Source organism: Urocitellus parryii, chromosome 6, assembly GCF_045843805.1.
Source record: "Urocitellus parryii isolate mUroPar1 chromosome 6, mUroPar1.hap1, whole genome shotgun sequence".
Lineage (NCBI taxonomy): Eukaryota > Metazoa > Chordata > Mammalia > Rodentia > Sciuridae > Urocitellus > Urocitellus parryii.
In genome coordinates, this window is record NC_135536.1 from 103,285,018 (window position 1) to 103,307,593 (window position 22,576).

Genomic DNA, 22,576 nt, shown 5'->3' on the forward strand with positions numbered 1-22,576 from the left:
AAAGAAAATTTCTAGCCAGATAGGGTGGTGCACACCTGTAATCCCAACAGCTTGGGAGGCTGAGGCAGGAGAATTCCAAGTTCAAAACCAGCCTCAGCAATTTAGCAAGGCCTTAGGCTACTTAGTGAGATCCTGTCTCAAAATAAAAAATAAAAATGGGCTGGGGATGTGGCTCAGTGGTTAAGTGTCTCTGGGTTCAATCTCTGGTACTACCTGCCCCCCTGCACCGAAAAAAAAAAAATTCTAGCGATAAATTAAATTTTTAAGTCAATGGTACTTCAAGATAGCAGTTTTTCTTAAACCCATTATCATAAAACACATATGACTACAAAAAAATAAAGTATATCTCCTGATGAGTATGCAAAAATTTTCATCTATCTCCTTTCCACAGCAAAATAATCCAATGATAAAAAATATATTCATGGGAGTATATGAATTTGGGGCCTAAAATGGTTGAAACTGATTTTAATAGGACATCTAGTTTGTTTCAACATAAGTTCAGGCATGAGATTCATTACTATCAGGTGTCATTGATAATTTCATTAAGAAAGAAAGCAGAATTCCGAGTCCCCTGGCTGCAGCGTCTGACCACACTGTGTTTCTGCCTGAAGCCTCTCAGCTGCCATCCTTGAAGAATTCTCACTGGCTCTGGCAAGCCTGCAAAAATATACAAGTGTCTTGCCTTCACCAAACACCCAATTTCTTTTCCCCTTAGTTGTTTATAAACTTGGGAGTCCTCCGTGATGTTTTAATTCCATCTACAGTATATAAATCTTGGAGAGCAGTAATTGAGCTGGAGCTGGCTGACAAACAACTCTTGTCCTGTCAGAGAAGCTGTAGCTCTGAGAGCCTGGGGAAGGGCAAGGGGAGCAGGTTTGAATCCTGCAGTGAAGGTGACAGAACCACCCCTGAGCTATCTAAGCAGGAGTCCCCTGGGGTAGGAGTCAAAGAACTTCCACCAAACTTCTCATTTTCCCTTCTCAATCTCTAATAAATCTCATAGTTACCCAAAACTTATTGGTCATTTGAACAAATAGCAATCACTCTCCCAAATCTCTGACTCCCAAAATCAAGATTATTTTATTATGTCTTAAATTTGGAGAAGAGAAAACTTGTCTATCTTGTAAGAGTTTAATTGATTCTTCCCTTGAAATCTTGGCCAGAACTATTAGCTAGTATTGTTAAAAGATTCACTGATGTTTTTTATTGTGCCAAGGGTGTGTATGAGAAAGAGAGAGAGAGCAAAGGACAGTGTTTAATGTTCCAATCCAAACACTAAGCACTACATCTATATCCCTTTACAAGACAGACAACAGCCCGGCATGGTTTCAATTATAATCATGACGTTAACTGTACTGCTGTGTCTTCTGTAGCGTCTCCTATCTAGATTCTTGTGAAAAGAGACAGTGGGAAAGAATGGGATTAAAAAACTATATAAATACTATGCCTGGAAACATGGGGAGTCACAGTTCTAAAAAATAAACAAGCAAATATAACAAAGCATTACTTTTCCATAAGCAGAATGGACATCCACAACCAAGGGCAAGTTATTAATACACTGTGCTTTGCTTTGCTTATTTTAATCATGAGAATTCTATGACTTGAGAACTCAACTCCTGGTAACAGAGCTGAAACTCTATTAACCTGTTCAAATAAGCATTTGCAGGGAGGCTGTTGAAGATATGTCAACAACATGAGCTCAGTTTCTTCTTCCCAGTAATGGAAAACACACATCGCTGAGGACCATGTTTTATGTGTCTTTAAAAGAACTGGGTCAAATGAAAATAAATACAAGGTGCGAGGAGATACACTCACTGGGATGATCTGTCCACACACTCCAATGGGTTCATGTCTTGTAAAGGTAAAATAGTCTCCATCTGAAAGAAATAAGCATGACCATGGTCACTCCCAGCAAATTTAGGTTAGGAAAAATAATGCACAGGGAAAACATTGGTGGTAGTAAAAATAAATAAATAAAATGAAACTGGATAAATTTCCAACTTGACCATACACAAAAGCTGGCAGAAGAGCGATCACTTGGCCTGGGTTACCTATGGCTAAGGCTCCCAGACACACAGAGTTGATGAGAGGACCTCTAAGGTAAATGAAGGACAAACTTATGAAACTAGAAGTCTTGGATGGGGCTGGGAAAGTTGTCAATTATTAAAAACTAAATTTTATAGTAAGTATTAAAATAAGACATAGGAACCTTATTTGAAAAACTAGAATAACACAAATGTTTAAGTAATTTCTAAGTATTAAAAATATTAAAGAAAATACTATTGGGCATATTTAAAATGTTGGGCAATGGGACAAAGTAAGGAATAAAGTAAGATATATGCAAAGAAGAACTCCATCAATAACTTAAAGCTTCCATCCTTGAACTAGATGTGAAAATGAACCATACGGGTTAAAAGCTTGAGAGAAATTTAATAATCTTGTTTTCCTTACAGAAGCAATAAACAATTTGGATAATTAGCCAGAAAGACCAAACCAAATTATTCTTTAAGGAAATGTCATGGATTTTATCTAAGTAATATTAAAAGCCTTCTTAAACTAACCAAAGAATGGGTCATTTTTAGCACATGGCTTTCCTTACCAGAACTGGGTAAAGTCTTTGTTTTTCCCCTACTGCCAGCCCTTTGGTCACTTCATTAGAGTTGTTCTCTCTCTCAAAACAGTCCCTCAGGGAAAGTGAAGACACTCAGCTAATATTCAAGACACAACTGTTAGGAATGCAGATGCAGGTGGGGACCGGAGTGTGTGGATTGGGGGACAAGAAAAATCGTGAAGGAGACTGTTTATCATTGTCTCACAATACATTTTAATCACTAATATTTATCACACAGACTTGTTTTAACTAAATTCAAAATTATGCATTTTAAGTATTTACATTAAAGTGTTTCTCCCCACCCCTCTTTTCTTCTGGACCTTTGATCTCTATCCTTTCCCAGATTAACTGTTGTTACTGGTGCATCTTTTCAAAGAGCCTTTTTCACTTACAAGTGTGTATCTTATCCTTTTGTCACTTCTCTCTTCCTTTTTCTAAAATACTAATGGGATTATGTTATTCACCGTATTTTATATTTTATTTTTCCTATAAAGCTAACACATCTTTTTAATAGCTAAATGCTATTTTATTGTCTGAATAAATAATAATATTACTAAGAATTCTCCTGAGGGACAGAGAGAGTTCAAGCTGTTATATAATGCTGCAAAGCCTATTGTTTTATATATCTTTGTGTATCTGTGAAACTTTTAAAATCAAAGTGTACGTGCATTTTATATATTTTCATAAATATTTGCCAAATTCCCCTTCAAAAAAGTTAAAACAATTTGCAATTTTAATAACATGCTATACTTTCTACTTTTTAACACCAGACTTTTTAAAACACTTTGATGTCAGACAATCTGGTACCTGGGGAAATGACAAATTGTTTTTATTTGTGTATAATGATGTATGAGTGTGAGCACCTTTCATGTTTACTGGCCATTTTCAATTGTTCCTTCAGCTTAATCTTCATTTGCCATTTTTCTATCGAGGTTTTCATCTTTTTAGTCATTTTAAGAGCTCTACTGATATTAAGGAAATTAGTTCTCTCTCATATTAGGGCAAAGCTTTTCTGCTCATCTTTTGACTTTGTTTTATGGATATTACTTTAAATTGAAGAAATGAGGAAGTTGGCAGGTTCAGCAACTGTAGAGAATTTTTTAAAAATGTGTCACCATTTCAACAAAAAGTAGCCAATATGTGGAAACTATCCATAGGATGATAATAAGAAGTCTGAGTAATATTTTTAAAATCTAATTAACTATATCTGCTCTGTATGCAGAGAACTCATGGATCCTCTGAAAAGATTCCATTTTTTACAACAGTACAGGTTATTTATTACCTTCTTTCAACTTATGAATCTCTGGAAAGGGTTTTCTGAGGAAAAATAGGCTAAAGATGCTTGAACTCTTCCCTAAAGAGTACTGAGTAGAAAGAATAAAGGAAGGGCTCTAGAACTTCTGAATTCAGTCTGTATCCTCATCTGGACAACGAAAGATGACACCTCTCATCCTACTTGTAGTTCCTGCCAAACTTGCAAACTATGCTTTCAGGATAGTCCCAGCAGGGGCTGTGGCATACAGAAGTCATTCATAGCTACCATGACCTTGCTGTGAATTCCACTGAACCTTGAGATCAGGGTTACCTGTGGCTAGGCCAGTTCCTCAAAAGCCACCTTGACAATTTTGCCACATCCAAGTATTAACTGCTCTACCACTTGCTTAATAATTTCTATTAAATCAATACAACTTTAAAAAATATGTACATGACTACTTGTTAGCCTCACCTATGAAAAACTATGAAATAACAGTTTTTAAGGGATAGCAATATTTTTTCTAATATTCATATATTCTTAAATCCCAATAATGAAAACTAAAAACCTTGACTAATTTACTGTATAGAATTGCCTGGCATGATACTAATGCTATATGGTAAGCTTCATAATGCCTTTGAAACTTAAACATGCACACAAAGCACCTGTGTTGATCTTGTTACATATGATTCTGAATCAACAGCATTGGGGTGAGATATGAGAGTCTGCTTCACTCCATGTAACCAAGTGATGCCAGTGCTGCCAACTACAGACCACACTCCATGTAGGAGACTCAGAGGAATCGAGAGGGAAAGGGCAGTCCATAGGTGTCACAATGACCTGCAGTGGCTTCAGAGTTATCTGAGCTCATTTTCATTCACGTACTTTTGGCCTCTCTGATAACTCTATTACTCTATCTGAAAGGAGTTTAAAGTATAGGAGAATATAAACACTGTTTTTAATACTTTCAAAATGTTCAAATAAGAACAAGGCTACATATTTGTATAGAACCTTATAAAATACATTCACAACTTTATTTCATTTCATACTCAAAAATAACTATGAAAAAATAATGCATCTATCATTATAAATATTTTTTATGTGGTGAAGATATGACAGGGAAGTTAAATTCAAAGTAATATAACTGGTTAAGTTGTGGCTCCTAAACTTGGATCAGGGTCTTTGGACTTCAAAGTTCTTTATCTGCAAAACATATTAATGACTCATTTATGAGGAAAGTTGTGTGGATAACCAGAGACTTAGAGTATAATAGAAAAAATAAATACAAATGGGATATAAAACAAAAGAAACCAGTGACACTCTTTTGTAAAGAAGGGTGAGATGATTCTTTTAGAATATGAACATAAGGAACTCACACAGACTCTGGTATATTAAGTTATAAAGGGAACAACACTACAGAGCCACTTCCCCTTGGATGACTGAGTGGGTCCAGGACTGACAGCCTTTCTTCCTTCTATCTAGGCTGAGTCAGTTCAAAGGGGACACAGGGTCAATTCTCCCCACCACCATAGATCATTATGGTTTATATATGAGGTGGCCTCAAAAAATTCATGTGTGGGACAATGCAAGAAATTTCAGAGGTGAACTGACTGGGTTATGAGAGCCTGAACCTAAAAAATTCACTTGCATGGATTAACTGGGTGGTAACTGTGAGCAGGCAGGGTTTGACTAGAGGAAGTGGGCTGCTCACAGTATTCCTTTGCGGTGTATGTTTTGCTCTGTTGAGCGGAGGTTTCCCTCTGCTTCCTGGTGCCATGTTTCCAGCTGCTTTCCTCCACCACACTCTTCCACCTGTCAGGCACAGAGCAATGGAGTGGGCCATCTATGGACTAAACCTCTAAAACTCTGATGCCCAAACAAATTTTTCCTCCTCTAAAATTGTTCTTGCCAGGTCTTAAGCATTTATATTAAGACATAGCCAGCAAAGACAACTTCTGGGTGTTTCAATAATCAAAGATTAGTTTATAGTTAATGAAGAACATAAAAATCTTAAAATTAAATGCTTCATTATATTACAAATTTGATTGAACTGCGTGGATTAACTTCTACTGAGCATATGTGCACCAAGCTTATAATGGTATAATTCTATTAAGAAAAGTCTCTGACCCTAAAGATGGGTAATATAATAATAATTCTGTATTTATGAAATATTAAGACACCGATCTTATGTTTTTTGACGGGACTTGATTAAATTACACAGGAGTGAGTAATATTTAGTTAAACAGAACAGTTTAATTATTTGGATAATTCCTTTAAGGCAAACATTACTCCTTAAGGCAGATTTTGTAGCTGCTTGAAAAATAATTTCAACACAATTTTATTCTCATAATATCTATCAATGGTACATTCTATATATAAACTACAGAAGAGTACGAATGATTAATCAGTCTGTATAGTCCATAAAGTTAGAAAAATACAGAATGTTCCAGAAATTGAGGAGAAATGTATTAGTCATGAACTAATACATTAGTTCCCAATCATAATAGTAAAAGCATTTCAGAATTGTAGTAAATTACATATAACTAGTAACAATAAAAATGAGTTTATTCAATAGCACAAAAATCTGTAACATAATTTAGTAAATGGAAGGTAATATTCCCATCTCTAAACTTCATACAGAATTACCTTTTGAGGAGCTAGTAAGCCTTTTGGTGATTCAAGTATTAAAAAATTAGACCAATTACACAAAATTATCCCAACATTTACCTTAGCATACTTCTATGCATGTTAAGGTGGCACAGATCTTTCTGAACATTTTACAGCTACAGTGACAAACTTATGCCTATACAGACAGTGAAAATTTACATTAGCATAAAGTGGTACTAAACACTGTTCTCAGCTGTTTGCTGGAAGAGTCGAAGAAGTTAGGTTCCTGAGCCTGTCATGAAGGTATCTTAGCTCCACCAATATGGTCTTAGGAAAAAAGTCAGTTTACTTCTCTGGACTTGGCTTCTCTGTCTATAAAATGAGAAGAGTGGCTTTAGGAATCCCTGAAGCCCTTCACAGCCTTAGTCTTTCAAAGAAACTGAAGCTGATTTCATGATTTCCTGTCATCACCAATTCACCAATTTGGTTCTTCTTCGGTGGGCAGAGAAGACAGTCCCTCACTCTCAGTCTAACTGAACAAGAGTTCAACAGATGCATTCATTGTTAACAGGACTAAATCAGACCAAGAATCTAAGTCACTATCTGTGTGAAATTTTAGCCCATTCTTAGCCCATTCTATCAGGTAAAACTGGAAAAAGACTATTATATTTGACATGGTAGATTTTAACCTTTTATATGTGCAAATATATCATAAGGCCATTTTAATGTCAGAATTCAGCTTAAAGTATGGGTTACATTTTCTTACATACCATAAAATCAATAAAATTAATGGCACTCATTACTCAGAAAAATCTAAGATAATATAAGTCCATTAACTTTTATTTCTCCCTCAGTAAACTGAAAACAAGCTTTGATTCTTCCTCCATCACAAGGAGATTGTGAACAGAAGAGCACAAGATTATGATATGGGTTGAAAATAATCAAAATGGGAAAAATAATAAGTCTTCATCAAGGCTGCTACAAGATTAGATATAATAAATGAGCACAAAAAAGTGCTTAATAAATCATAGCAATGATTATTATTTCTCATTATAATTAGGAGTTGTCATAGTAGAAGGTCTTAGTAAAGCATAGCTTTATGGACAGAGAGAATGGCTCTGTTGGGTACTATTGTAGGAAACAATAGATCACATTATAAAGGGAACAACATCAAGACTCTTGTGAATCAAACTGATATTGCATAATTCTGCAATAGCTTCTTAATTGTGAGCTGTGGGTGGGGTAAAACAGAGAGTGGTGGGAGAAGCTTCCAGTTCAAATAAGGAAACAGCTGTCTGGTTAATGGCTCAGAAGTGATAATCCTTTTCTCCTCTTGCCAGATATTCTAGTAGCAGGCTACCCTTCAGGGGGACAAAGCAAGCAGATACCTATTCTCTACAAGATTACCCACTTGCAGTCAAAGTGTTCTTTCTAAAATGTAATTCTGATCCAAGCACTTACCTATTTAAATAATTCAGTGTCTGACCATTGTCTACAGAATAAAACCTGTAGCCCAGTTGACTCAGGTCCAGAACCTTACGTCTTCTATATCTGACTATACTTTTAGACCCACCAGCACACAGTACTCTCCTCCTTTCATGCTTTGCACAGGCCATTACTGCTGCCTGATGCTTCTACTTCCAGCTTCTTTTTAACTTGCCCTCCAGGTATCATCTTGTATACAGCAACTTCTCCAGGAAGCCTTAATAATAGGTGATATATCTCCCCTATGGAGTCTCTTTGAACTTTGTGCTTCTATATCTGAATAGGCCACACTGAACTATAATTGCTTGTCTGCTTGTTTATTTTCCTTACTATTCTATGAACATCTTACTCATCTTTGCACCTTCACTGCCTTGCACAGGACTTGAAACACAGCAGGTGCTCAAAATTTTGTTGAATAAAGGAATATATGAACAAATTAGTGAATTAATGAGAGGCTGAAGTTGATGGGTAGTAGAGGAGGTAAAAGAAACAATCTTCCTATTACATGGTACAAGACTCCAGCCTCCCTAAATAAGGAGTGAAATAGACAATAACAATTCTTGCCACTGTTTGACTCCTTTAGTATCAGAGGTGCTGAGATGGATGAACTGTGGAGTGTGAGTCAATGTATCCATGTAGCAAAGTAAAGTAGTCTTAGATTTAATTTTTTAAAAAATTTTTTCAGGTTATTTTTATGGGTGAAAAAAAATGTGTTATCATCACTGACACTTTATGAAAGCCTCTTTCGTGCATCTGACAGGCAGGGAGATCCACAACCTTTATTTAATGTTCCAGAATATCTGAAATTCAGAAGGGCTATCTTGAGAAAACTAGGCTCTAGATACAGTTGATTACCATTTTTTTGTGTGTGTGGGGATTCCATATTTGAGAACTTGCTTACTTGTTAAAATTCATCTACAACCCACAAATCAGCACTTGCAGCACTTTCAGTTGTTTACAGGTATGTACATGCAAAACAAACAAAAAAATGCAAGGCCAAAGGCACACTCTCAGTTGAAGTTAACGAAGTGACACTGTATTATTGCTTTAGCTCTCATACTATGAAAATGGTGTCTTTTTGTGATCTATTTTGTGCCAACTTCTCATATTTTTTACTTCTTCTTCTTTCCTAAGTGCAAGAAGGCTGTAATGTATCTTAAGGAGAAAATACATGTATTAGAACAGCTTCATTCAGGCTTGGGTTACAGAGCTGCTGGCTGGTTGGCCTTGAATTCAAAATTCATAAATCAATAATATATATTAAATAAAGGGCCTTTCAACAGAAACACATAAAATAAGGTCATATTCTGAATGATTGACAAAATGTTCTGACTAGAACCTACTCCTGTATTTCCCCTAAGAACAGTAGTTCAATATCTGCTATTTCAGTGTCCATGGCAACTTCATAAAACAAACTAAAATGAATGACAGAATGAAAATGAGAAAAAACTATGTTAATCTAAAAGTTGGCAAAGGTTTAAAGACCTTACAAATCATCTCTTCACCCTCCTACCCTACTAAATTAATCTCCATTAGGCTTACAATAGATTAGGCAGAAAGAGACTTGGGTTTGAATTTCAGACTTGCTGCTTATTGGTCAGGTAAACTTGTTTAAAAAACTAAACCCTTACTGTCTCATTTTCTCACCTGTAAAATGGGCATAATATCTTTCTAAATCCAGCCTGTTTCAAAGGATCACAGAGTCATTAGGTCCTATATGTAAAAGAATACTTTATACTTTCAAGTGCCATGCAAATAAAGTACTTTATTACTCTGTTATAATTCCAAATATAAAATTATTATGTTTTGCAGAGAAACATATGTAAGGCAATAAAGGCATCATGGTTAAAGTTAATAGCCTTCCTATATACCAGATTTCACTGGGGAAAAAGTGACCAAAAGACAAAATCAAGCTCATGCTAAATTATGGACCCACTGAACAAATATCAAAATAAGCATGTGAATAATTATGAGGTCCTCTAACTTAACCTTCCCATGTGATGACCCTCCTGCTTTAGTTCAGTTAGACTCACAAAGCACTGGTGAGTCCTCATATCTCTTTCAGTACACCCTTTTTCTTCTTCCATCCAGTAGTGAAAATGAATTCTCTGGTGAAGTAAGAGCTAGGGCTCTAATGTCAAAATTTCAGCTGTAAAATTCATTTGCTCATGAAGTAGGAAAGCTGTTGAACATCTTTAAGCTTCTGTTTCCTCCTATGTAAACTAAGGATGCTGATGATTGTGGTTTGCTCTTACAATTGTTGTGGATTTTCCCTACACTTATGTGTAAACTATCCATATAAAGAAAGAGGGACACTGTCAAAATTATTGACAGAATTATTTGGCTCTCTGCTTAGTTCTAGCTACTAGAAGTGACTCATATCTGTATTATATGTGGCTGCTGTTTGTGTCTGATGATGAAAGTTGTTTTTGTTGGAGCCTCACATTTTCATTTTCAACATACTCAGATTTTCACATACCTACAGGAATGGTCATTCCGTGAATTTTATCTGCCCAGCCTGCATAATACCGAAGGGTTTTGATGACACCCTGCAAATCCACATAAAAAGCTTGCAGGAATGGTTTGCCACCATTTAGAGATTCCATAGTCTGTAGGAAAACAAATGAAGAGAAATTAAGTCCCTAGAACTTTCCAACAACATACTAAACTGTTTCTGGAACAAAAGGAAATAAAAGAGAAAGGATGCTAATGAATATAAATGTCAATGTATACCTGTTCAACTCTGGGCTTTCTAATACAGAAATTTCTAGTATTACAAGTCTTGTTGGTTGAATTTCTAGTAAACACCACAAAGAGTACATGTATGTATGTTCTTATATCTTTGTGTTTTCAGTAACCCCTATTCAAATACATAAATGCAAATATCTATGATGATAATGAAATGTTCTGCTTATTTAACTAGCTTCTGTTATATTAATGATCAGAGTTGAATGGGGATTTTTTGGAGTCTACAGTAGTAATCTGAGTCCATAAAGAGAAATGGGGTCATGGGGTTTTCATGCAATTGATGAGAATATAAAACGTTCTCCACAGTTGCCAAGACCCCTGCTGAGAAATGGAATATTCACAGAGCACAGCAAGTTTATTTATTACCACCAAATAAACAAGATCTCCTCTAGGGAAACTCAGACTTTAACAACTTAAAGGCTGGTTTTTTTGTAAACATTTGTGTTAACAACTATTATCTATTAAGAGTAAAGTCTCTGGTCCATTTAATAAAAATAGCAATATTAAACAGCTTTACATTATAAACATTATTATTTTAATAACATATTCTTAAACTGATTAAGTCCGTAACAAAAACAACAACAAATTAACACAATGGAATAAAGTTATTTTGAGTTGAGATATACTAAAGGTATTATAAGTTTAAAAAATGAAGTAAACAAAAATATACATTTACAATTTCATGCTTTTCTCCATAAGGACATTTTATAACACATACTGGTATAAAATTATCTGATTACTGACAAAACTAAAAGTGAAATACTCTTCATTCAATAAAATGAAAATACTATTTAGTGCAATTTATCTATTTACTATGTGTACAAGATGAAACTAATTTAAAAATATCATTTTATTTATCACTATGTTCCAGCTCACCTTTATTAAAGAGAACCAAATTATTTCCCAGCACTTTTAGAACATTTATATGTTCTTATAGTGTGTATTACATTCTCCATCTAGTTAACACAGAGTCACGATCTACACAGTTTAGAGTGAGGCAGAGTCAATAATCAGAATGTGAGCCACCTAAATGGTCCCTGTGAGCTGCTGACTCGAGAGTCATCTAAGAATTGCCAGCCCTATGTTACCCTCAATTGTGTTTACTTCAGATGCAGTGTTAACTTCTATTTCTCCCGTTAGGAGCTCCCTTTTGCTTCAGAGGCTATCTCTCACAAAAATTACTTCTCCCACAGCTTGGGAGGATTTATAAGCAGAAATCTCATTTAAGTGTGGTGGGAAAAGAGATCTGGTCTCAGTGAGAGAAGTGGCAGGAAAAGGGAGTTTCAGAATATGAAAAAGTAACTGTAGAAATAAACTATATCATCTTTAGCACATGCTGTCAATCCAGTGTTGTAAATATTACATATATGCAATTCAGACAAACATTTATTGGCCATTTATGTACCCTCATTTACCATTTATACACCAGGAACTCTGCAAGGAATACAAAGAAATAAATTATAATTTTGATTCTTAAGGAACTCAAAATCCAGTGAAAAGACAAATATATACATCAGTATTTTCCGAGGGTTCCAAAGAACTCAGTTTTACACAGCATTGGTAAGTTAGCCAGAAAATGTGTGTTGAGACTCAAATTTCAGAAGTACTTAGTGGGCCTTTTCAGAGCATTTAACATGCTCAGTATCTTGTGAATATCCAGGAAACAGCTTCTTCACCATGGATCATCTTTCTCATAAAATGAATAAACAATGTTGAATATTTTAATAGACAAATAAATGTTACATAGCCATAGTCCAAAACCATCTCCAAAAAGGAATAATTTTTGTTTCGATACTCTGAAGAGATCCCTGAGAGTAAAGGAAAGGGCCATTGTAGGAGGGACACATAGGAAGGGTATTAAAGCTTCCCTCACAAGACCCAAGTCCCAACAGCAATCTGTTTTCCCAAGCCAAGGGAAGGATATGGTACTATGGCTTGAAGGCCCTGGACAAGGAGTCCCTAAATATTAATTGATCAACTGTGGGCCATTCAGGGGGAGATCCCTGGCATTTTGTGTACACATTCCTTAGTGTTTCCAGATTCCAAAAGGTTTGCGTTTTCTAAGTTAACTTTTATTTTTAAGAAAATAGCAGCAACAAAACCCACCAGGGAAAAAGCAGCTTCTTATGTGAGGAAAGTGATTATTCTAGTGAACAAAAGCTGCTGTGCCCTACTGTCTTTCCTTTCTCTTGGCTCTAGAAAAATGGAATGGAAAATGGAGCAGAAAGTATGAGAGGTCCTCTGCTTTTGAAGGATTCTCTAGTCAAGGGGGGTTACTGCTAAACGGGTAAAAACTAGTTCTGATTTTCCAAAGAATCATTTGGTATTGGTCTTCTGCAAACAGCCTGGTGACTCTCCTACTGCTTTATGCTTTTTGCTTTGTTTATCAGGGATTGGGATATGTGGAAAAGGAAGATCCTTACTAGTCATAGAATGCTGTTTTTCTTGAAAATGGAGTGAGAAGAGACACTCAGCTGATCCTCCACCTCCCCACCTGATCCCCAAACTTGAATATGTCTAAGCACTCCCTGGGTTTCCCCCGATGTCTGCTTTACAGCATAATTTCAGAAAAACTAAGGAACACAAATTCCAGTGGGATGGTAAATATGGGGTAAAGACTTCCTGTTTTCTTAGGTTACTTACTGCAAGAAATGCCCTGTCCCGTTCCACCAAGTCTGCAAGCTTGTCCAACAGACGTCCTCTTTCTGAAGCATCCATCCTTCTCCACACAGAACCAAGAGAGAATGCCAGGCGGGCTGCCTGCACTGCTTTGTCTATATCTGCCTGTTAGAGAGGAAGGGGCACAGCTGAAGAGAAAAACATTGCAAATAAAAGATAAACCATCATCGTTCATGGAAAAAGTGATTCCTGATGGCATCTGGACAGGATATGCTTACTACTCTGTCTTTTGACAGTGGCTACTGCATAGGGAATCTTTTTTTAAGAAAGACATACCTTATCTGCTTCTTGAACTTCACATATTTGTTCTCCTGTGGCTGGATTATAGACAGGAAACACTCTTCCACTCTCTGAGTTCTGCCACTCATTGTTAATAAAGATCTAAAAGAGGAGACACAGAATGGGATTTGTGACATGGGTGATCAGAAATCAGGTAATGACCAAGAAGTATGGAAATACCATGGCAATAATACTAGTTCTATATTCTTGTTGGTGTATAGTAGAAGTGTGGAATTTGAAGTGCTACAAGACACCCTAAACAGTATCCAATCTAGCCCCACCCCTAATTCAGAAATTTCTTCTATGATATTTTTGCTTCAATGTCATCCAAAGACTAAATACATTTCTTACCTTTAGAGAACATGTCCACTAATGAGAGACAAATAAGCTTAAGGAAGGCAAGAGTCCCATGTACACATAAACCACACATTAAGAGGTTAAGAAAATAGTCATTGATAGTCCAAGCTCTGTAGATCAAAGCAACAGTCATCGTGCCTTAGATCCCAGTTTCTCTGTCAGAAGGCAGTGACTTTTAAGGAAACCTGAATGGTGCTGTAATAAGAATGCACCTAATGCTTGGATCTTGAAGTGAGCAGTGACTCTGGCCAAACTAACTAGTGAGTTAAACAAATTACACATATAAACCCAAGTGGGATTTCTTTCTCTTCAAGTGTAGGCTACATGGGTTAGCAAAGGAAAACTTTCAAATAGGTCTTTCTCAGATTTCTCAAGAAGAGTGATTTTCTTATTTATGAAATGGAGATTCACATTCATAAATATTCAATGGTGAAGAGGTTAATGATTTAGGAATTTACTTGAGCCAATTTCTCATAAAAATTTAACAAATGCATTAAAGTACAAGGGAAAAGTTGGGCAAAGAAATTTTTGAAGATTTTTATTGATTCTGAGAGAAATCTAAACTAATATTTTTGGACTATGAAAACACAACATCTAAAGACATTTTACTTAATAAAAGTTATACCACCAAAATGAAAATTTCTAAACTTATGAACCAGTCAGCCAACTAATTTAGGACAAACAAAATGACAATTTGAATTATTATTGACTGCCAATTTTCTTTTTGATTTTACTAATCACAAATGAGGCTTAATAAGCATAAATCTACACTTCTAAATACCAAATTAGAAAACATCCCAAGGTTTTCTTTTCACATTTTCCCCTCAATTTGATACAACAATGAGCCAATGTGGAAGGAGGCACTAAAGTTTTCTTTTTCTAAAGGTTTTTTAAGATAAAGGGAAATAAAATAACTTAAATTTGCATAGTACTTAATACAAACATATTGAGCACAAATACAATAGCCTTGTCATTGTGTAACATTTTATAGTTTATACAGATTATAAACATGCTTAATATGACACCTTCATTTACTCAATAGATACTCAGGTATTTCTAGACAAAGGAAAGGCAAAGATAATTAAGATAGTTTCAGTCTTCCCAGGTCTTACATTCTTTACTATTTCATTAAATAGAGTTCTGTGTATCTCAGGATATAATGGTTAATTTTCCTAGTATGCAAAATGTTAAGATTTCTTCACTGTTATTATTTTTGGTAGATCCAACCACATCATACTAAAAAAAAAACTGTGCTGACAACATTGTTAGTATAGATAATAAATATGTCCACTTGAACATTTTCAACTTCTCTGGGCAATTTAAAAAATTTTTAGTTCTGTCATTTTTCTCTGACCAGGCCTCCATGGAGAAAGGTTTATTTCAAGGAAGTTAGCAGGGAAAAGTACAAAATTAGGCCTGGAACACTATGATCCAGGAAATTGAGTTAATGACCAAAAGTGTATGGGGACATAATAAAAGGAAACAGGAATCAATATGAAGAGGTTCCTCAATGGCTAATACTAAGATAATTTAAACCAAAATAAATAATTATAGCAATGGATGCTTACCCATAGAATAACAAGGTGTCTGAGTTCATAATGATATAATTTTTAAATGTATAACGAAACAAATAGGGATAAGAAATAGCTCTTCATAGCAAAACTCCACTTAACAGATACGAAAGAATAATGGACTTTGATGTTCACCGTTTGTCAAACACCACAATAATAATTGCTATAGGCAAAAATCATCAGTGGATGGCAAAATTAGTGGGAAAAAGTATAATGAAAAACTGGATGTTCATGTAATATCTTAAATAATTTCCCTCAAGATATTCACTAATCACAAATGAAAAAACATAGTAACTTTACATTAGAAAAATTTGGCTGACATCACCTTAATCAAGTGATCAAAGTTGACATCATTAATAATAAGAAAAATTGACATCATGTGCTCCTGATATGATACACCAAGAAAGACATCCATCACTTCTGTGGTATTCTTACACAAAAGGCATAACTCATTTTAATCAAGAGGAAACATCAGTCAAATCCAAATTGAAGTATATCCTACAAAATAACTGGCCCATATTCTAAAAGTGCCAAGGTCATGAAAGATAACCTTTTAAAACTGTTCCAAATTAAAGGATGTTTGTGAGACATAAACCATGTAGCCTTGTATTAGCTCCTGGACCAGAAAAAAATAAAAGATATTATTGAGACAATTGGTAAAATTTGAATAAGGTCTTTAGGTTAGAGAATAATATTGTACCAATGTTACTTCCTGATTTTTATGTCATACTATAGTTATATAAGGGTACTGGGGTGAAAGGTATTTGAGATTTCTTTGTTCTATTTTTTGCAAATTTTTTGTGAATCTTAAATTATTTCAAAAATGAAAGTAAAAATAAGAATTTATAAAAACTAGTGTCATCTTTTTATGTCTTTCACACAATAAAGGCCCCAAACAAATTTGTTAAATGAAAAAATGAGGATCAATACTTTTTTTCTGTACAAAAATTCTTTTACACGGATTTGTGTAAAATGAAATAAACAGTTCAAGATCTACCTTAAAATATGGCCCAATGCTATCAAATCATTCATTTAAAAATTTACCTATTATTTCAACTTAAAGGCTTAGTAAAATCAGTATGAAAAATGAAAAATCTGCTTTTCAGCTTGTCGAACTTCAGAAAAGGCATAAGGAAAAACATGGACTTTTCTACTCTAGAGCTCTTTGAAAGTACATAAGACTTGTGACCCTAGGTCGGACTGTTGGTCAGTTTCTTCATTTGTAAAATATATAAGTATTCACTTATAATATTGTATGATTTTGTAATGCTATAATTCAGAGCAAAAGAAACACATGGCTCATGAAAGAAGGAACCTGTCTACTCTAGATTTCTGAGAGGATAGAACAAATTAGCCCATAAACCTAACTTTCTTTCCATGGTTGTGAAGAACTGTCCATTGACATTTTATGGGTTGTTGTCGGTATTAAAAGACATAATGGATGTGGTAGGCACTTAATGTTAACTGCAATGGAATGTCTGCTGGGAGAGGACATGAATCACTGTCTAACATCTTTCCTGATAAGATTAGAAATTCAATACCTCCTGGGCCAAGATAAAATCTGAAACACTGAAGAATAAAGACTACATTTGGGTAACAAATATTTCTTAAATTATGTTGTATTTAATATATACAAAAGGATGTATGTAACATAAATGTTAAGATTCATCATATTAAAACCCCATGAGCACACCATTCAAGTTAGTAGCATAACTGTAGTTACTTGTGTATTCCTCCTGATACTTTCTTCCAGCTTGATCTACACTGTTACTTGAGGTACCCACTAGACTGGATTCTTCATTTATTTATTCTTCAATATTTCCTTTTTCTTGCCCAAATGTACTAATTATTAGGAGCAGTTTTCACAGGTACCTATTTTTATCAATCTTGTAAAATATACTGTTCAGTCATCTTGATTTTTAAATATTTTATCTGTTTTGTTCTATGATAATTGAAAGCTATATTGGAATTTCTCATTTTGATTTGGTGGATTTGTCAGCATAAACCTTAGCTCCAATGTTTTATCTTTATAAAAGTCAAGCAATTTTATTAAGGAATATGTTTGTAACTATTAGATTTTTCTGGTAAACTATTTATCCATATAATATTACCCTCTTTATTACAGCCTATTTTGTTTAATATAGACTGAACATTCTTAATCTGAAAATTCAAAGTCTAAAATGTTTGGAAATCTAAAACTTACTGAATGCTGACATGAATGCTCAAAAAGTTTCAGATTCTAGAGCATTTCAGATTTCAGATTTTTGGATTAGAAAAATCAACTAGTAAAGTTTATAAAATATTTCAAAATCTCAAAAACTCTGAAATCTGCAATAAGGAATACCTGCATTAGCTATTAACCTGTATTAGCTTTAGCTATCTAAGTTTTTCCTAAGCCTTATGTATCATTCCCCATCCTTTTGCTCTCAACTGTGTCTTTACTATTTTGATGTAAATAATGCAGCCTTAGATTGTATTTTATTAATAACAAAAAAATGTCTGTTAACTAGTGAGTATAACACATTTGCATTTATTATGATTATGATATGTGTTATTTTTGGAAATGATGCTATGTGCCCTGCCTCATTTTACTTTCTATTTTCTCCTTTCTTGCTTCTTTTTGTTAAGGTAGGTTGTTGGTGTTTATTTTGTAATTTAATTATTCCCTTGGAAGTTGTATACTGTTAACATTCTTTAAGTGTTTTTCCATAGTATTTTATCATACATGTTTAACAACCTGAAGTCTAAAGGTAATCAATAACTTAACTCTGATCCCAAACAACACAATGGCCTCAGAACGCTAAATCCAATCACTCTTCTCTGAGAAATCTGTTTGTACTAAAGTTTTATTTTATATATAAAATGACTTCTTATTTTAAAAAAGGTTTTTAAATTTTTATTCAGATTAATCCTTAGAATCTCATTTGATAATTTGGGGTAATGTATCAATTCTTGTTTTTCTGACCATGTATTTAATTGCACCCTCATTCTCAAAAGATATTCCAGATAAGTTACATAGTTTTAGGTAGTCAGTAATTTTTTCACAACACTTTATAGCTATGATTCCAATATTATCTATCTTGCAGTGATGCTTATAATAAATCTGCCAGAAGCTTCTAATCATTTATTTGTTGATGACTTAGTGATTTGCTTTTCTATCTTTTGCCTTTCAGGTTTTGCCTTTTTCTTTGGTATTCTTAAATTTCATCACAGTATGTCTAATAATTCTGTTTCTATTTATCTTGATATCTATTCACTATGCTTACAGTATATATGAATTTTTGTTTAAATTCTGGAATATTCTTAATCTTTATTTTTTTAAATAAAATTCTATTCTCTTCCTCAAGAACTCCAATCATTACACTTAAGTCAATGCTTAATGTCTTTTTACCACTCATATTTTCTATTTCCTTTTCTCTCTGCGCTGCAGTCAAATAATTTCTTCCAGTTCGCTAATTCTCACACCTGGATCTAAAATGTTTATATTCTTATTTCTAAAACTTATGCCTTGTTCCTTTTCAAAACTGCCAAGCCATTTCTTTTGGCATTTAAAATTAATACACTTTAATTTTTAGAACAGTTTTAAATTTATAGGAAACTGAACAGATAGTATAGAGAGTTCCCACGTATCTCGTTCTTTCTCTCCATCATTATTCTCTATGATTAATATCTTACATCAGAGTGGTACAGTTATACCAGGCTTCACTCTTTGTGTTGCAGCATAATATAGAGTCGCTTTGCTGCCTTAAAAATCCTGTCCTCCACCTACTCAACCCTCCACCCTTCTAAACTCCTGACAAACACTCAGTCTTGCCTTTTCCAGAGTGTCAATTAGTTGTAATCATGGAGTAGATTATTGCCTCCATTAATGCCTCTTCAGACTGGCTTCTTTCATTTAGCCATACACTTAAATTTCATCCATGACTTCCTATGGCTTGATAGCTCATTTTTAAAATACTGCATAAAATTCTATTATCTGGATGTAACACAGTTTGTTTATTCACCTTTTAAAGGACAACCTTGATTAATCTAGTTTGCTTTCAGTCTGGAGTAAATATGAATAAAGCTGCTATTTAATACTGATTTGCAAGTTTTTGTATGGACATAAGTTTTCAACTTATTTGGGTAAATGCCTGGGAGAGTAACTGCTGGATCATACATTAATACTATTCTTAACTCTGTACAAAACTGCCCAATTGTCTTCCAAAGAGACTGTTAGACTTTCTTTGCATTCTTGCCAGCAATAAAGGAGAGCTCCTTTTGCTCCACATCCTCATCAGTATTAGGTGTTGTCAGCCCTTTGGATTTTAGTCATTTTAATAGGTATTTAGAAGTATCTTTGTTGCTTTAGTTTGCAATTCTCTTATGCCATCTTTTCATATGCTTATTTTTTGTCTGCATAACTTCTTTGGTGAGGTGTCTATTTATACTTTTTTGTCCATTGTTTAATTGGGTTGTTTCCTTCCTTACTGATGAGTTTTTAAAAACTCAGAAGTATACTTAAGATAAAAGTCCTTCATCAGGTGTATTTTTGCAAATATTTTTTCACAATTGTAATTTGTCTTAATCTCTTAACATTATCTTCTACAGATCAAAAATTCTTAATTTTAAGAAGTCCAACTTATCAGTTTCTTTCCCTGGGTCAGGCTTTTGGCACTGTAAAACTACGTTGCCAATCACAAGGTCATCTAGATTCTTCTCCTATGTTATCATTAAGAAATATTATAGTTTTGCATTTTACATTTAGGTCTATGATTAATTTGAGTTAATGTTTTTGTGAAAGGTGTAAGGTCAGTGTTTTGACTCACTGGTCTATGGAAGTCTAGTTGTATCAGTACTGTGTGTTCAAAATTATTGCCTCCATTAATGTTAATGCTGCTTTGTGAGTCAAAGATCAGTTAACTCTATTTGTTTGGCTGTTTTCTCCCTATTCAACTGGTTTGTTTGTTTCATTTTGCTTTGTTGTCACTACCACACTGTCTAGATTACTGTAGCTTTCTAGTAAGTTCTGAAGTTGGATAATGTCTGTCCTCCAACTTTGTTCTCATCCATCAATATTGTGTTAGTTATTCTGGGAGTTTTGCCTTTCCACACAAAACTTAGAGTAAGTTTGCTGACATCCAAAATACAACTTACCAGGATTTTTATAGTGATTGCATTAAACTACAGCTCAAGTTGAGAAGAAGTTACACCTTAATAATATTGAATCTTCCTCCATGAATTCTCTCTCCACTTATTTAGATCTCCTTTGAGTTCCTTCATCTAAATTTTATGGATTTCCTCATTAATATCTTGTACATATTTTAATGGATTTATCCCTATTTCTCTCTCTCTCTCTCTCTCTCTCTCTCTCTCTCTCTCTCTCTCTCTCTCTCGATTTTGCTCTTGCTCTCTCTGGGAGAATGTAAAAGCTACTATGTTTTTTATTTCAAATTCCAATCATTCATTTCTGTTATATAGGAAAGTAAATGACTTTTGTATATTACCTTTGTATTCTGAAACTTTGCTACAATCTTTTATTATCCTAGAAGTTTTTTTTTTATTTGTTCTAATTAGTTATAAGTGACAGCAGAATGCATTTTGGTTCATTGTACCAAGGAGTTGTTTTTGTTTGTTTTTTGCTAATCCCTAGGGATTTCTACATACACAATTGTGTCATAGGCAAAGATGATTTTATTTTTTCCTTCCTAGTCTGTATACCCTGTTATTTCTTTTTCTTGACTTACTGCATTAACGAGGACTTCCATGATAATGTTAAAAAGGAATGACAAGAGGGGAAAATAGGAGTGACAAGAGGGGATATCTTGTTGTAATATTAAAGGGAAAGCATTTAGTTCTCATTATTAAGTAAGATGTTAGATGTAGGTGATCTTTATGTAGATATTCTTTATCAAGTTGAAGAAATCACCCACAATTTCTAGTTTGCTAAGAGGTTTTATTTTGTTTTATCACAAAAAAGTGTTGTATTTTGTCAAATGCTGAGGTTTTTTTGCATGTAGAGATATGATCACATGATTTTTCCATTGTTAGCAATATTGATGAAATACATTAATTGAAATTTGAATGTCCAATCAGTCTGGTGTACCTGGAATAAATCTCACTCACTTATGTTGTATCATTCTTTTTATACACTGTTAGATTCAATTTGCTATTTTGTTCAAGATTTTTGCATCTTTTTTTATTTGTTTCTGGTACTGGAGATTGAACCCAGGGGCCCTTTGCCACCAACCACAACTCCAGCCTTTTGTTTTTGTTTTTGTTTTTGAGACAGGGTCTCCCTAAGTTGCAAAGACTGACCTCGAACTTGCAATCCTCCCTGCTTCAGCTTCTGGAGTCTCCGGGATTATAGCTGGAGATATCCACATCTATGTTCATGAGAGATATTAATTTGCAGTTTTCCTTTCTTATAATGTCTTTGTCTGGTTTTGGCATTAGGGTATAATGGTCTTATTAAATGAATTAGTGTTCCTTCTGGTTCTATTTTCTGATAGATGCTGTAGAAAATTTATATGCTTAGTAGAAGTTACCAGTGAAACCATCTTTATGTGATGCTTTCATTATTGGAAGGTCATTAATTATTGATTGAATTTCTTGAAGAGATGTAGATTTATTGAGATGATCTATTTCTCTTTGTTTAGATTTTGGTAAACTGTGTCTTCAAAGGAATTTACCCATGTCTTCTAAATTATAAAAAATGGCATAGAGTTGTTCATAATATTCCTTTATTATTATTCTACTGTCCATGGCAGTAGCAGTGATGGCTTCTCTTCATTTCTGATGTTAGTAATTTGTAGTTTTCTCTTTCCCTTTTGGTTGGTCAGGCTAGATGTTTAGCAATTTTATTTTATTTGCCATTCATATTTTTTCTTTGTGGTCTTTAGACATACATGACAGTACAGTGTATTTTGAAATATTCAGCCATTTTATTGATTCTTTTCAAATTTACCCAGTCTATGGTTTTATTGATTTTCCTTGTTTTCCTGTTTT

General features: G+C 34.2%; 1 protein-coding gene across 1 annotated transcript in view; it reads right to left on the reverse strand.

Annotated features, from left to right (window-relative positions):
• The window catches only part of Aldh1a2 (aldehyde dehydrogenase 1 family member A2), a 90,023-nt gene that overhangs the window by 37,127 nt on the left and 30,320 nt on the right, over nucleotides 1-22,576 (reverse strand). The window contains exons 2-5 of the mRNA XM_026384810.2: nucleotides 13,659-13,763; nucleotides 13,347-13,487; nucleotides 10,435-10,564; nucleotides 1,816-1,877 (exon numbers count right to left, since the gene is read on the reverse strand). Coding sequence (XP_026240595.2) covers nucleotides 1,816-1,877; nucleotides 10,435-10,564; nucleotides 13,347-13,487; nucleotides 13,659-13,763 — 438 coding nt within the window. The remainder of the gene's footprint in view (nucleotides 1-1,815; nucleotides 1,878-10,434; nucleotides 10,565-13,346; nucleotides 13,488-13,658; nucleotides 13,764-22,576) is intronic.